The sequence below is a fragment of the Microcaecilia unicolor genome, chromosome 6 (genome assembly GCF_901765095.1).
Source record: "Microcaecilia unicolor chromosome 6, aMicUni1.1, whole genome shotgun sequence".
Taxonomy (NCBI): Eukaryota; Metazoa; Chordata; class Amphibia; order Gymnophiona; family Siphonopidae; genus Microcaecilia; species Microcaecilia unicolor.
In genome coordinates this window covers 276,369,838-276,385,443 of record NC_044036.1, presented here as the reverse complement: position 1 = coordinate 276,385,443, position 15,606 = coordinate 276,369,838, and the positions used below count along the sequence as shown (strand labels likewise).

Here is a 15,606-nt window from a genome sequence, read left to right as displayed (position 1 = left end):
ACAAAATGAATATGTTGTGAGCATATACAGAAATGAAACAGTAATAGTAAACCAAAGATACAGTAAGTTCCAAAGGAAAACAAATTCTATACACTCATAAGAATATAAGAGAAGTCATGCCAAATCAGTTCAAGGTCCATTGAGCCCAGCAGCCAGTCTCCAACAATGGCCAGTCCAGGACTTAAGTACCCAGTAGGTCCCAAATTGTAAATCAATTTCCTGTAATTCATTTCCAGGGATGGCTCTTTAGAGTCTACCTAACTAATAATTTTTAATGGACATTTCCTCCAGGAGCTTGTCCAGTCCTTTTTTGCATCCCACTATATTGGTCACTCTGACCATAACACGAGTCCAACACTTAATTGTGATTTCTCTAATTTGTTTACAGTCTGCTGGTCATTAGTTTCATGGCATGTCTCTTGTTCTTTTGCTGTTTTTTTTTTTTTAGCAGCTGCGGCTGAATTGATAAAATGGCCATATTAGCATCTAAGCACGTCTTATACAATTTTGTATGTATTGATGTTCTGATGGTTTATATATGACAGTTGTTTTGCTGGGGTTTTTTTTCTTTTTTTGAGTATGTGAACATGTTTTCCTTATGGACTTATATTGCTGGTTTACTATTTTCATGTCTTTGTTTTTTTTGGCTTCTCAGGTGGAGTGATGCTGAGACAGACAGGACCTCATCTCTAATAGCAAGATAGTAGCATAGGGGCCTTTTTACTAAGCTGCATTAGGCACTAACATGCGCCTAACACAGCTTAAATGGCATACCACGGGATGCACTCAGACGTCCTGTGGTAACTGCTAAATTAGAGCACACTAAGGGCCTCTTTAATTAAGATGCACTAATATTTAGAGCACGCTAAATGTTAGAGACGTCCATATATTCCTTTGGATGTCTGTAACTTTTAGTACGCACTAAATATTAGCATGCACTAAAAACGCTAGCGCACCTTAGTTAAAAAGGCTCTAACCGTTTACTAAAAATTATTATGCATTTTTGAGCATTGTGCCAGGGATCAGAAAGTAGGCATTCCTTTGCTATTCAGTTAGCACAGCCAGATTACCATGCACTAACTGGTTAGTGCAGAAATATTGCGTGAGCCCTTACTACCTGCAAACTGATGGTAGTAAGTGCTCGCGCTGTAAAACTTTTTAATGGCCACACGCTAATGTCAACATTAGTGCATGGTCATTAATACAAAAACATATAAAGAAAACCCATTTTAACAGCTGTGGTAAAAGTGGCCTTAGCTCACAGGACCCCCCCCCCCCCCCCCCCCGTAAGGGCACGCTTAGGCCACTTCTTACTGTAGCTTAGTAAAAGGATCCCACGGAGTGATTTGCCCCACACCTATTACAGCAGTACCATTGATTTTCACGGTTTTCACTATAGCTTTCTGCAGGCTACTCCCAGTATTTTCTCATAGATCTAATAGTTTTAAGATTGTAGCTGCCAGTGCAAGGAGGTTATCCCAAATGCTATCTTGCTATTTTTGATTTTAACTGGGTTGCAACACTTGTATTTCAGGGTACAATCAGAGATGGTTTATCCAGGCTTGGCCTATTATCATTCTTATTATGGTAATGTTATTGAGAGTGATGACTTCTGGACTCTGGGTGTGCTGAGGAGTGGAACCATCATGTTTCTTGTGGCTTCCCCAGGGTGCCACAATACCTAGTTTCAATGATGTATTATTATTATTGTCAGATTTTAAAAAATCTAAATTTCAGACAAAGCATTAACTATCAGAGGTTAATATTGTTTGATCATTTCTAAGGCACCAGCACTGTACCCAATGCTGGAAAAATAATTGCATTTTAAAAAAAACATAGGTGTAGCACCAACATGCATTACAGTACCTTGAATCTAAGGGCCTCTTTTACCAAACCACAGTAGTGATTCCCTTGCGACAATGCTGACAAAGCACATTCAAAGTGAATAGGCTTTGTCAGCATTTCCGTGCTGGGAATCACTAGCACAGTTTAGTAAAAGAAGCCCAAAGTATATAAAGAGGCATCAATAGGGAGGTGTCCTTATGGTTCCCAATGCATTTAAATCTTTCTCATGCACAATTATTGTCAATATGCTGAAATCCCCACTGCTTGTGTGAGTGTGGAGGACGGTGCTGAACTTCACCTTAATACTGCTGTTAGATGAGTTCTTCCATGCCAGTACTTTCCCAAAAAAGTACCCAATTGACACATCATTGCATTTTGCTTTAACACAAAAAGTGAGTAGCTGCAGTCTCCGCTCTGTCCACTACCCTTCCCATTATCATTGCAGGTTAATTTTGTTGCAGCTATTGATGTGTATGAAGATGGGGAAGCCGGTTTACTGCTCTGTTATAACTGTAAGTGCTTGGTTTCTGCATTACTTTTTGATAAACTTATTGTTCAATTGTGTGAAATCACAGCTATGCTCTACACTCTCCCCTTACAAAAAGACATCATACCTTCTCTGAATGTATTTGCAGTATCTACATTAAGGAGAAACAAAAGACAAAGATTATATCCTCTGTTGTGTTTAAATACTGCTTGAAATTTAGGACAGCATAGTAGTATGTACTTCAGGGCTTCTCAAATTTGTTCTGAGGACTCTACAGCCAGTTGGATTTTCAGAATATCTGGATAGATGTGCATAGATAAATCTGCATGCAGAGCAGACCCAGTAAACGCAGATTTATCTCATGCATGTTCATTGTGGGTATACTGAAAACCCAACTAGTTGTGGGGTCGTGATCAGGGCCAGATTTAAGATTATGGGCTCCATAGGCAGAGGACCAGTGGAGAAAGAGTAGGGCGAGGGGAGGTTCCAAGCCTCAGTTTGATGCCTTCAGATTTTGGCATCCTAGGTATGAGCCTATGTTCCCTATCCAGCAAGACAGGTTTGGAAAGCCCCAGCATACGTGGTTTGAGAATGCATTGTAGAATGCCAAAAGATAAGAAATGATAAGAATAGACACTGTACAGTAACTGTGACCAAACCAAGAGACTCACTCTGGTTATTTACAGGATTCTGGGATAGCGGAAACAGGATACTGGTATTGATGGACTTTTGGCCTGACCCAGAATGGAAATTATGGGGTCATTATTCACGCTATTTAACTGATGCCCCTGCCTACTGATGTAGTACTGAGTGGGTCAGGAGCAGATACTCAGCAGCACTTAACCGGAGAGTGCTAATCAATACAATCTCTGACTGGTGCGGCACTCTCTGGTTAGTGCAGGGTAGTATTTATCCAGGCACAGCCGATACCCAGTGTAGGTGCCTAGATAACTAACTGGGCAAGCAGGACCGTATAAAAAACAAACCTAACTATGCTGGGTAAGTTATGTAGGTACCGGCATGAATGTTGGCCAGGCCCAGATAACTTCCAGTGGCAGCAAACGTCACAGATATTCAGTGCTGGTACGTTAAGCCCAGCGCTGAAATATCCAGGTCTAGTTTACCCTTGGAGGTCAGCACTTTAAAAAACGCTGACCACAGTGGCCTGAGTATCAACCAATGTATTCTTATTTTTAGGTGTCTATCAGGATTTTGTCTGCCTGTTGGCTAATCTGGTATTCTGTATTCAATAATTGTATCCTATATAGCCATATAACAATAGAAACAAACTCAAAGTGTCTCAAGTGGTATACAATTGTCAATCTGTTTCTTAGATAGACTGATATTTACTTTGTCCATATGTCACACATATTTGTGATGTATGGCCAGCTCAAGCGATGTGGCACCCTAGCCAACTTTTGCAGCCCAATCATGAGGTCAGTCTTGCAGTATGAACTGCTCAGATGTTAAATTCGTACCACAGTAATGGCCTCAGACCAGAAGGAAACTGTGTTGTTTGATCATTGTATTTTTCCAGTTGGGTTGCCACTTCCTGTTGTTGGTTTTCTCCTAAGTTCATTTCCATTTTCTGTTTCTTCCTGTTCCCTGTCTTATTTCCTTCCTTCCCTACATATATTCTGGCATTGATCCTCTGAGTTTGCCATTTTTTTCTCAATTTCTTTTATCTGCCTTTTTATCTATCTATAGTTAGATTTCTTTCCTCTTATCACCTTGTCAGCCTTCATTCTCATTCTTTTCACCTTTCTCCTACTTAACAGCTTTCAATTTTCTACTCTTTCTTTACTAGTCTTCCCATTCTTCTCTAGCTTCCTTTGTCCCTTCATCTTTCATTCACTTTCTAATCCCCTACTTCTACCCTTTGAACGTATTCCCTCTTCAACCTTCTGTATATACCTCTGCCTCTCATCTCCTTAAGTACACCAGCTACTTCCCTGCCATTCAACCCTTTCCATCTCCAGTCCCTTTCTTATGTCTTACTCCCATCCACACTCCCATTCCCCTCCTTTACTTTCCCCATTTCTACCCTCCTTACCTCCATCAAAAGACCAGTCCCCATCCAATAGCCCTCTGTCTCTTTTAACTACCTCTATTCAAAATTCCGGGTTTTCTAAAAAATCAGTTTCTAGAATTCGATCAATAGAAAAACTACAGAAACTAAACATATAAAAAATGAAATAAAAAAAATTGATATGGATCACAACTTTTAAAGAAATGATATTGCAATGACCGGGACTCCACTCTATTCTTGAACTTGACTGCAAGATTGAGACTGTGGCATGACTCCACCTCCTGAAACCCACCAAAGCTAAATAGTTTTGATCTTTTTCATTATTTTGATATTTAAACTCACAGTAACACGATACTGCTTTGTTTAGGTTGGAGGCAGGGAGTGCGATGATGTCAGGAAGGTGGTTTTACACATCCTAAGTTTTTGGGTCATTGTAATACACCAAAAACTGAGCACAATATAATTATTTATACACTGCATATATAAAAAATAAAAAAATATTTTTATTTCATTTTTTATATGTTTAGTTTCTGTAGTTTTTCTATCCTTTTAACTACCTGCCAACCCCTCCAGGTCCTTCAAACTGTCACCCGGGTCCCCTCAGGAGCGGAAGAGAGACAGACCCTGGCACCGGGCCCCCCTTGGAGGCCGGGCCCAGGGGAATCTTGCTCCCCCCTCTCTGGGCAGCCCTAGCTTGCACTACCACTGCCTGCACACCACCTAAGATAACCAGGTGGAAATCAATTTCCTCCTGCTGTAGATCTGAACATTTGAGAAATGCCAAAATTCACCAGGAAAATAATAGGTTGAATCAGGAATATCTCTTCACTGCAACTCATTTTTTTCTGATTAATGCATTGCCTGAATCTGCTGGGCAGCTGACCAAAAGCCAGACAAACTTTCACTCAGCAAGACTGATCAGAGATCAATCCAGCAGCCGTGAAGCCCAGTGTTACAGCCGGAACAGCTTGTATACTGAAGTGATTTTATCTGACACACAAAGGCTTTTGTATGCCTGTGATTCTAAATGAAAAGGTCAACGATTTTAAGAGCCATTGTTTTTTGTTTTTTTTAAGTGTCATTGTGCCCATGCATGGAGGAAGTTATTGTTTAACTATAACTTGTCAAACTAATGAACTTTAATTGAGTCAGCCAGGTCTACCTAGCAAAAGTTGTCTTAACTGCAATATTGTAACTGAAACTATGTTTATTTCCTTAATATTATCGTTATAATGTCTACCGTAGTTTCCAGACTATCTAGTACGTTCATGATTACTGAAAGAAACATCCTGTTCTACAGTAAAGGATGTTGGTACCAGAAAATGCTGTAGGCACTACAGTGAAACATGATATACTAGACCTTGTCAGTGAATCCCCTTGGCAGAAGAGTCTTGTTAGAACAATTTATTTCAGGGAAAGAAACATGCTGGTATGTTCAAGGTGTAATTTTGAACTGTGAGCAAAATGTGTTTAAACAGGAGTTCTGCTTGCCACAATCCATCTGTGACAGTGGTCCTCAAAACCTGTCTTGGGAGAGCACTAGCCATTCAGGCTTGCAAGATATCTACAATAAATACACATGAAATACATTTGCATACACTGCCTCTATTATATGCAGATCTATGTTATGCATGGGAAGGCTTCTAGTCACTCAAAGGAGAGGCTGGCTGAGCTGCAGAGCTGTGGGAGAACTTAAGCTAAGCTTGCAGGGTGTTAAATGTGTTGAATTAGTTAGTGTTCTATGGGAGGGGGCTTGTTGAAAAGGAGTAGAACTGAAGAATGGGGGGGGGGGATAATGTGAAGGGTCTGCTGCAGGTTGAGGAAAATATCTGGTAGCAAATGCAAGAACTTTACATGATGGTGGTCAGACCTTGGGGGGGGGGGGGGGTAGAGGGGCATTGCTCAAATGAGCTGCAGGACAACACCAGGAAAGAGAGCTAGAGAGAGCAAGCACTTGTGTATGTTTCTGTGTCTCTGATGAGGACAGTCTCTACATAAAGTTTCCCTTTGAAAATCTGGGCTGGAATGATGAAGTTCACTGGTACAAATGTGAAGGGAATTTGCCCTGTTAACTATTAAATTACTTGGGCAAATTCCTTTGAACACTGGTCCTAATACTGCTTCCTATATTTTTTTCAGAAGTATAAAATTGCTAAATATTTTATTTTGCTTTTTACATTTGTGAAGCTTTTTTTCACATGTAAAACTTTGAACATTTATATCTTGGACACATTGCCCTTAAATCTAACTCTTTTGGGCAGTCTACCTTTGGAATCTCTGGCGATGAAGAGTGAAAATTACTTGCCCTGCTTCTCAGCCCACTGCTACAGAGCTGCCAAGTTACCCAGCTCCAGGAGGAAGACTTTTTGGCTAGTTCTGTTTTTGAACTTAGATCTCAGTTCAATTTGTTGTACCTGATACCACCTATTGAAATCAGCACTTTAGGTCGTGTACTGTACCAGGATTGGGTTGCAGAAATCCAGGACTGGCTTAGAATTTCCCTCCTGGAACTGAGTAACTTGGCAGAAATTCAGCTCTAACCATTAAGCCTCTCCATTCAAAGCATGTGCTTGCATAGTCCCCATGCTAACTCACAAACTATTAGTGTTATCAACATACCCACAGCTAGGCTCTGCACTTTCCCCTGCTACTTCTGGAGAGGTGGGATCAGGGTTGCCAGATTTAAATAATTTTTCCAACCCAAACCAGCCTCTAAACCCGCCCAAAAACCGCACACCCTGCCCCCGCATCACCAACCCCACCCCTGCCATCATCAGCTCCACCCCTGACGTCAACAGCTCCACTCGACGTTAACAGATCTGCCCCTGACATCAACAGCTCCGCCCCTGATGTCAACAGCTCCACCCCTGATGTCATTAACCACGCCCCCATGGGGTGAAAAACCGCAGCCGGCGAGGGAAAAAACCCCACCCAATGGAAAAGAAAGCTGCCCAAAAAAACGCGATCCGCAGCGGGCAAAAATTTCCCGCAGCGGGTCGCGGAAAGCCGCCCAATTGGGCGGGAAAACCGCCCATCTGGCATCTTTGGGTGGGATGATGATGGGGGAGGAAAATATATGTTTGCTTGGGGCCCAATATAGTGTTAATCCAGCCCTGCTTATCAGAGAATCAGTCTTTGGATGGGTCTTGCTCACAGTGGAGTATAAAAGCAAGGAAACTCCAATACTGCTTTTCAAAAAGTGCATAAGAGCATAGCTGCCAAGTTACCCAGTTCCAGGAGGGAGATTTTTATGGCCAGTCCTGGTTTTGAACTTTCATCCCAAAGCAGAGTGGTATTTGTAGTCCCCATTGAGATCAGTGCTGCATGTTCCATAATGCATCAGGATGGAGATGTTAGAAATACAGGACTGACTCAAAAGCTCTCTCCTGGATCTGGATAACTTGGCAGCTTTGCTAGTGGCAAAACAAAAAACACTATGAATAAATACTATAACAGTTTGATTTTTTTTCTCCATTTTGTTTGATTATTTTTTATTCCAGTTAGTATACTGTCATTCTTTACTATGTTGTTACCCTACTTATTATTCTTGTGCTTAGCTTTAAAAAATGTTAGGGAATAAATTTTGTATTGGAAGATTCTGCTATCAAATTCAGAAGCTAAGTTCTAATATTTCCATGCATCCATTGAACTAGGGTTGTCACTTGACTCCATGTCACAAAGCAGGCTGATCCAGCCACTCCTGGTTTTACCTCATTGTATGCATGAACTTGTAGTTCTGACTGCCCTATTGAGTGTTCCAAGAAAATCAAAACTACAAGTCCATGCATGTAATAGAGTAACACCTGGACTGGATTAGCTCATTCCTTATGACATGGAGTCAGGTGACAACCCTATGATTGAGCACAAAGATGTCGCCAATATCAATTTCTGATCATCTCTTTCCAAAACCAATAACCAGATACATAAAAGTGACTCAAAGCTTCGTGCTTTAATTGCTTTCCTTATAAACACAATTATTCACAGAGAAGTTTGACTTGAAGCATCAGCAGTTGTCAGGGGAAAGTTACAAGATGAATGGGTCACCTGCCTGGCAGCTTGGTAATTCTTTGCATGGGAAATAGGGTGTTCAAATTGACTTTTATGCCTATTGTGCAGGTGGTTGAAAGGGTTCATTTTTGTTGTGCCTATGTACATTTGCCAGCAATATCCCGGGTGCTTATGTTTTTTTAATTTTCCAAAGGAAGATGAAAAAGCCAGACATGAACTTGTGACAGGGAGAATAGACTGGCAGGGGAAACCGGGTTATCAATGTGTATACAAATCTGAAGAATTCAATACATGAGTATTTACTTGTAAAATCCACGTCTCTAAAGCAAATCAAGTTATACTTTTCCCCACAAATAGGGCTGCTGAATGATCTTATACTGCATTGGCTGTGTGTCAGACTGCCTTACTTGGGTCTTCCAATGCATAGGAAGAACAATTTTCATCAAAGCCATTTACCTGGAGAAATAAGTGTTTACTCAAATAACATAGCTTGGCTTGAAACTGCCCTTATCTGGCTCACTAAAAATATGTGCCAGCTTCCATAGTGACCAGACTTTAGCAAGGTTAAAGCATTCCTGTGCAAATGATTAGTTTAGGTGATGGGTTGGAAAGTAAAACCACACATGTTCCTTTCAATTGTGAAATATATCCATGCTATTTAATCTCTAGCCTGCCCCCCCACCCCCCAATGCTTGGTCACCTGCAGCAATAGCAAATGCAAATCAAGTAGATGGACAATTTTAGAACATAGCCTGTGGTCAATTTTCAAGCACCTTTTAAAATTAGCAGTCACCATGTGTGGGCTAATGTGCCAATGGATGTGGAAGAGAATTTGTGCTTTGAAAATTGTACCCAACATTCCCAAAACACATCTCCATATTATCTGCATCAAATTTTTCAATCAATCTCTTACAGTTAGCGCATTGGGTTTATATACAGGACCCGTAATGTAACATGGTCAAGGGTGGATTATGTTCTGTCAGTGAGGTTATTGCGAAGAACAAGCTGTTTGTCTTTGTCTTCTTTTTAACCCTTCATATTTAACATACAAAAAATCCTGTTGACCAGAATGGGGTTGGAAAGAATAACCCCCTTTTTTTGTTGTTACAGATATCTGCTATTACAAAAAGGTTTGCCCCCTTAATGGTGCTTCTCCTTTGATCCAGCCTTCGGCATCTGATTTTCACTTTAGTTGGAACCAGGTTCCTAATGCAATTGGTAAGGAAACTGCACAGCAGAAACTTATCTTCCTCCTATTCACCTTCCAGTTCATTGGTTGCTCTGCATGCTGAGGGTTCAGTTCGTACCACCTGAACTTTATATCCTGGAGAAGATCAAATCAGCATACCCTGGGACGTCTGGGTTTGGATTTTAGATTTAGTTACTTGCCTTTTCCAAGTCTGATCTCCAAGGGAGTTATATATATGGCTAAAATTGATAGGTCTCAGCCCAAGAGGGCTTATCATCTAATTTTACCCTGCTTCTCTCATGGATGATCCTTGTTATCCCTATAGAAGCAGGACTGAACCTGGGCTTCTCTGATTCTCCGCCTGCTGCTCTAATGGCTACACTAGACTATTCACCCTGCTCACCCTCAGAGTGTAGAAGCACTACACAGACTTTCTTTTTATCTCCTGTCTCAGAAGGAGGGCCTGCTCTTTCCCCTGCCCCCACCATACTTTAGTCTTTGTGTTGTCTATCAAACAAAAATAAGTTTCCAACCTTTAGTGTCTCTAGCTTGATTTTATGACTCACTGTTTATTTTTAATAATTTTCTGCTTTTGTCTTTGTTTCTTTTTATTTTCTAGCTCTCTCTCTCGCTCGCTCTTGTACTCCTCTATTCTTTCTTGTCAGTTGTCTTGTCCTTCTTTGGCAGCAGATAATTTAGTCTCACTTTTTTTTTTGTATTTCCTCTTTTTCCAGTGCTTCTTGTCTGTTCTCATTTCAGCATTCTTGCCCCTTTATACTACAGTCACTCCTCCATTTGTCATCCCCTTTCTCCTGTATTATCTCCCAAGATTCCATCTCTCTCTATTCCCCTTAATCCAGGGTGTTCTCTCTCTCTCTCTCTCTCTCTCTCAGTGCAAGTCTTCTCCTTCTATCCCTGGTCTTGGTCTTGTCTTCCTCCCCATTTCTGGGTCCTCTCTCCCTTTCCATCATTTTCCTCTCTTCCGGGTTCTTTTTACCTCCTCCTCCCCTATATCTCCAAACATCTTCCTCTACTTCTATTCCTCTCTTTCCTTTGTCCTCAAGATTGATTCTTTCTCTCTCCCCCTTCCTTACTTCCTCTCTCTCTCTTTCTTTCCCTCTTTTCTACCTTGCTCTTTCTCAGCTATGGATCACCCGTTTTCACCCCCTCTTCCTCATCCCTTTTTCTCCCTACTCTTCCTGTCCTTTGCTATAATGCCATCCCTCTATGCTCTCTACTTTTTTGTGTGTGTTACATTTGTACCCCGCACTTTCCCACTCATGGCAGGCTCAATGCGGCTTACATGGGGCAATGGAGGGTTAAGTGACTTGCCCAGAGTCACAAGGAGCTTCCTGTGCCTGAAGTGGGAATTGAACTTTCTCTTCCCACCTCCCCCCACCAAACTTGCTCTTTCCCGCTACCCTTGTACTTTTCGCAGGCTCTGCCCATAAATATACCATCCTCTTTCTACTCTTCTTCCCTCCCCTCAACATCCCCACTTCTCCACTTTTCTTTCATCTCTCATTCTCCTTTCTCAACCACCTTTTATTCACCAAACCTCGCTTTCCACTCTTCCTTTCTCCTCTCTCCCACCCGTCCCCATTGATGATCTCACTTTTTCCTCCCACTTTTCCCTCTTTCTTCCTTCTCTTGCTGTCCTCCAACCCTCCCCATTCTTACTCCCCCACTCCTCCTCCCCCCCCCCCCCCCCGCTCCAGCCCTGTCTAGTGTCAACAAAGGCAAGAGATAATGTCTTTGAGCATACTGCTGTTTCACTTTCTCATGCTGCTGATTGGCTCATTCTGGACACTTGAACCAATCAGCAGTTGAAGATGGAGAAAATTGCAATAGCAGCAGCAGCAGCATCAGTGGCAGGACTCAGGAGGAGGGATATTCTAGTGTTCCCTTGATACTGGTGGAAAGAGAGGCAGCAGCAGGACCAGAAATCCTGGGTTCTCTAACCCAGAGACTGAAGATCAAACATGGAAAGTTCCCAGGTATATAAATAAACCACTATGCTTAACCAGGTCACCATTTTTCAGCAAATAAAGTTTTGTATATGCTAAATAAAATGTTCACACTCACCTGGAGCCTGGATTCTGAAACAAATTCCCAAGCTATGTAACTGTACAAATATTTGGAGATATCCAGTCTGCAGCCAACAGGGAAAAATCTATTCTGGACATTTGTACTGTGCAGAAATATATTCCTGCTGTTTAATGGAATAGATCATACAATTACATCTTTATCCGCCCCCCCCCCCCCCCCCTCCAGCTCTTCACTCGTATGGTCAAAAAAGACTGCGACCTGCCAATGAGTCAGTGAAATGCCTTCAGAATGAATAGATGTGTTTCTTTGTCAGGCAGGGGTAAATGCATTTGTCTTTGTTTTACAAGTAGAAATGTGTAATAAATAGTAAAAAATCGATATTCAGCTGGCTTGGTTCAGATAAAGATAACCAGACCACTTTGTCTGACTCTATCCACATATTCAGCTTCAATCGTTGCAGGCTGAATATTCAATCTAAAGATAACCAGACCAATTTGTCTAGTTAACGTGGGGACAGCTATTCAGCTGACGCTGAGTAACTTGGGTAACATTGACCAACCAGATAGTGCAGAATATCAGTTCTGAGTAGCCAAAGTGAAATCACAACATGGGAACTGGGGGTGTGCATTTCTACCAAACACAAAATTTTGGGGTGTATCCTGTGTTGTCAATAGTATGCACTATTGTACATCAGCAAGCACTATTGCTCAATAGTTCACACTTTTGCTCAATAATGTACCTTATTCCACATTAGTGTGCCCTATTGCTCAATAATATATACTATTGCTCAGTAATGCACCTTACTCCTCAAGAGTACCTTATTGCTCAAATAGTTCACACTGTTGCTCAGTAATGCGCCTTATTCTTCAATAGTGTGCCTTATCTATCTATTTATTTATGTCATTTATATCCCAAGATATCCCAAGAAAACATGAGTTCAATGTGGCTTACAATAAGGATTAAAGTTAAACAATGGAAGGTTTACAACAATAATAGTCTAGTCTAGTACAATCATAAACAGTGGTATTAACAATAGGAAACTAATATAACTAGCAATGTTTGGATAAGTAAGTACATAATATAAAAGAAAAGGCTAAATAGGCACTGTTAATTAGACCTGGAGTTCACTACCGTTTGATATGAATTTATAAAGAGGGAGGTTTTTAGGATCCTGTGAAATTGCATGTAATTATGATAGTGTCTAATAGATTTTGGGAGAGAATTCAAGCATATAATACCATGATAAGTAAAGTCTGCTGAACATTTTTATAGTTCAGAAGGCGGAGTAATGTGCATTGCTCAGTAATGCACCTTATTCCACAATAAGAACATAAGAATAGCCATAATGGGTCAGACCAATGGTCCATTTAGCCCAGTATCCTGCTTCCAACAGTGGCCAATCTAGGTCACGAGTACCTGGCAGAAACCCAATTAATAGCACCATTCCATGCTACCAATTCCAGGGCAAGCAGTGGCTTCCGCCATGTCCATCTCAATAACAGACTATGGACTTTTCCTCCAGTAACTTCCAAACCTTTTTTAAACCCAGGTACACTAACTGCTGTTATCACATCGTCCGGCAACGAGTTCCAGAGCTTAACTAGTCTTTGAATGAAAAACATATTTCCTCCTATTTGTTTTAAAAGTATTTCCATGCAATTTCATTGAGTGTCCCCTGGTCTTTGTACTTTTTGAATGAGTGAAAAATTGATTCACCTCCACCCGCTCCACACCGCTCAGATTTTTGTAGACCTCAATCATATCCCCCATCAACCGTCTCTTTTCCAAACTGAAGAGCCCTAATTTCTTTAGCCTTTCCTCATATGGGAGCAATTCCATCCCCTCTATCATTTTGGTCGCTCTTCTTTGAACCTTTTCAAATTCAGCCACATCTTGTTTGAGATACGGCGATCAGAATTGAACACAATATTCAAGGTGAGGTTGCACCGTGGAGCAATACAGAGGCATTATAATATTTTTGGTCTTATTTTGCATCCCTCTTCTAGTAATTCATAGCATCCTGTGTACTTTTTTGGCCACCACTGCACACTGGGCAGAAGATTTCAGCATATTGTCTACAGTAACACTTATTTTCTTGAGTGTGGACTCTTAAAGTGGATCCTAGCATCAGATAACTATGATTTGGATTATTCTTCCCAGTGTGCATCACTTTGCATTTGTCTACATTAAATTTCTTCTGCTATTTGAATGCCCAGTTTTCTAGTTTCCTTAGGTCTTTCTGCAATTTTTCACAATCTGCATATGTTTGGACAAATTTGAACAGTTGCATGCATCTGCAAATTTAATCACCTCACTCCTTCAAATATGTTAAATAGTAACCAGTCCCAGTACAGATCCCTGTGGCACTCCACTATTCAGCCTCCTCCACTGAGAAAAATGGCTATTTAACCCTAGTCTCTGTTTTCTGTCCAATAATCTATTCTTAGTCTACAGAAGGACATTGCTTCCTATCCCATGACTCCTTAACTTTCTCAGGAGTCTTTCATGAGGTACCTTCTGAAAATCTAGATACATTACATCAACCGTCTCACTTTTATCAACATGTTTATTCACATCTTCAAAGAAGTGAAGCAAATCGGTGAGGCAAGACCTCCCTTGGCTGAATCCCTGCTGATTCTGTCCCATTAATCCATGTTTGTCTACACTTTCTGTAATTTTATAATAGTTTCCACTATTTTGCCCGGCACTGAAGTCAGGCTTACTGGTCTGTAATTTCCTGGATAACCCCTGGAACCCTTTTTAAAAATCAGCATCACATTGGCCACCCTCTAGTCTTAAGTGCTATGGACAATTTTAACGACAGGTTACATATCACTAGCAATTTCATGTTTGAGTTCTTTTGATACTCTGGGGTGTATACCATGTGGTCCAGATGATTTATCACTCTTTAACTTGTTAATTTGGCTCAGTACATCTTCCAAGTTCACTGAGATTTGTTTGAGTTCCTCTGCATCATCACCCCTGAAAACCAATTTCCTGTATAGGTAAATCTGTTACATCTTCTTCCGTAAAGACCAAAGCAAAGAATTCATTCAAACTCTCTGCTATGGCCTTGTCCTCTCTGAGTGCTCCTTTTGCTCCTTCCTGATCTAACAGTTCCACAGATTCCCTCACAGGCTTCCTGCTTCTGATATACCTGAAAAAACTATGATTTTTCTTCTCCACGGCATGTTTTCCTTCATATTCTCTTTTAGCCTTCTTTATAAAAGCTTTGCATCTGGCTTGACGGTGCTTATGTTACTTCTTATTTTCTTCATTCGGATCCCTTTTCCATTCTTTGAAAGATGTTCTTTTGGCTCTAATAGTCTCTTTCACCTCATCTTTTAACCACACTGGCGGCTGTTTGCTCTTTTTTCCACATTTGTTAATACGTGGAATGCATGTAGTCTGGGCTTCCACGATGGTATTTTTAAACAACGTCCATGCCTCTTTTAAAGTCTTAATCTTTGCGGCTGACCCTTTCATCTTCTTTTTAACCATTTTCCTCATTTTGTCATAGTTGCCCTTTCAAAAATGAAAAGCTGCTACAGTAGATTTCCTTAGTGATGTCACTCCAGATATCAGCTCAAATTTGATCATGTTATGATCACTGTTTCCCAGCAGATCCAACACCATTACATCTTGTACTATACCCCACATTCCACTAAGGATTAGATCCAAATAGCTCCCCCTCTTGTTGGTTCCTGGCAGTGGCGTAGCCAGACCTGACATTTTTTCTGGGCCCAGAGCTAATATGGTGATTAAATACATTTTTTTGCCCTAGGCAGTGAACAGTCTAACCCCCCCATCCAGTGTCTACCCCCTCTCTCTCCCCTTTCCTTCCAGCATCTGCCCCCTCTCTTCCCCCTTTCCATCCAGCATATACCCCCTCTCTTCCCTCTTTCCATCCAGCATCTATTTTCTCCATCCATGTGTAGTTTTTCTCCTCTTTTCCCTTTCCCTCATCTCTGTCAGTATGCATCTCCTTCCTCTTTCTTC

At 41.1% G+C, this 15,606-nt stretch overlaps 1 protein-coding gene across 1 annotated transcript in view; it reads left to right on the top strand.

Annotated features, from left to right (window-relative positions):
- GARNL3 (GTPase activating Rap/RanGAP domain like 3) overlaps positions 1-15,606 on the top strand; it is a 456,591-nt gene that overhangs the window by 416,189 nt on the left and 24,796 nt on the right. The window contains exons 24-25 of the mRNA XM_030207543.1: positions 2,291-2,357; positions 9,480-9,587. Of these exons, the coding sequence (XP_030063403.1) occupies positions 2,291-2,357; positions 9,480-9,587 (175 nt within the window). The remainder of the gene's footprint in view (positions 1-2,290; positions 2,358-9,479; positions 9,588-15,606) is intronic.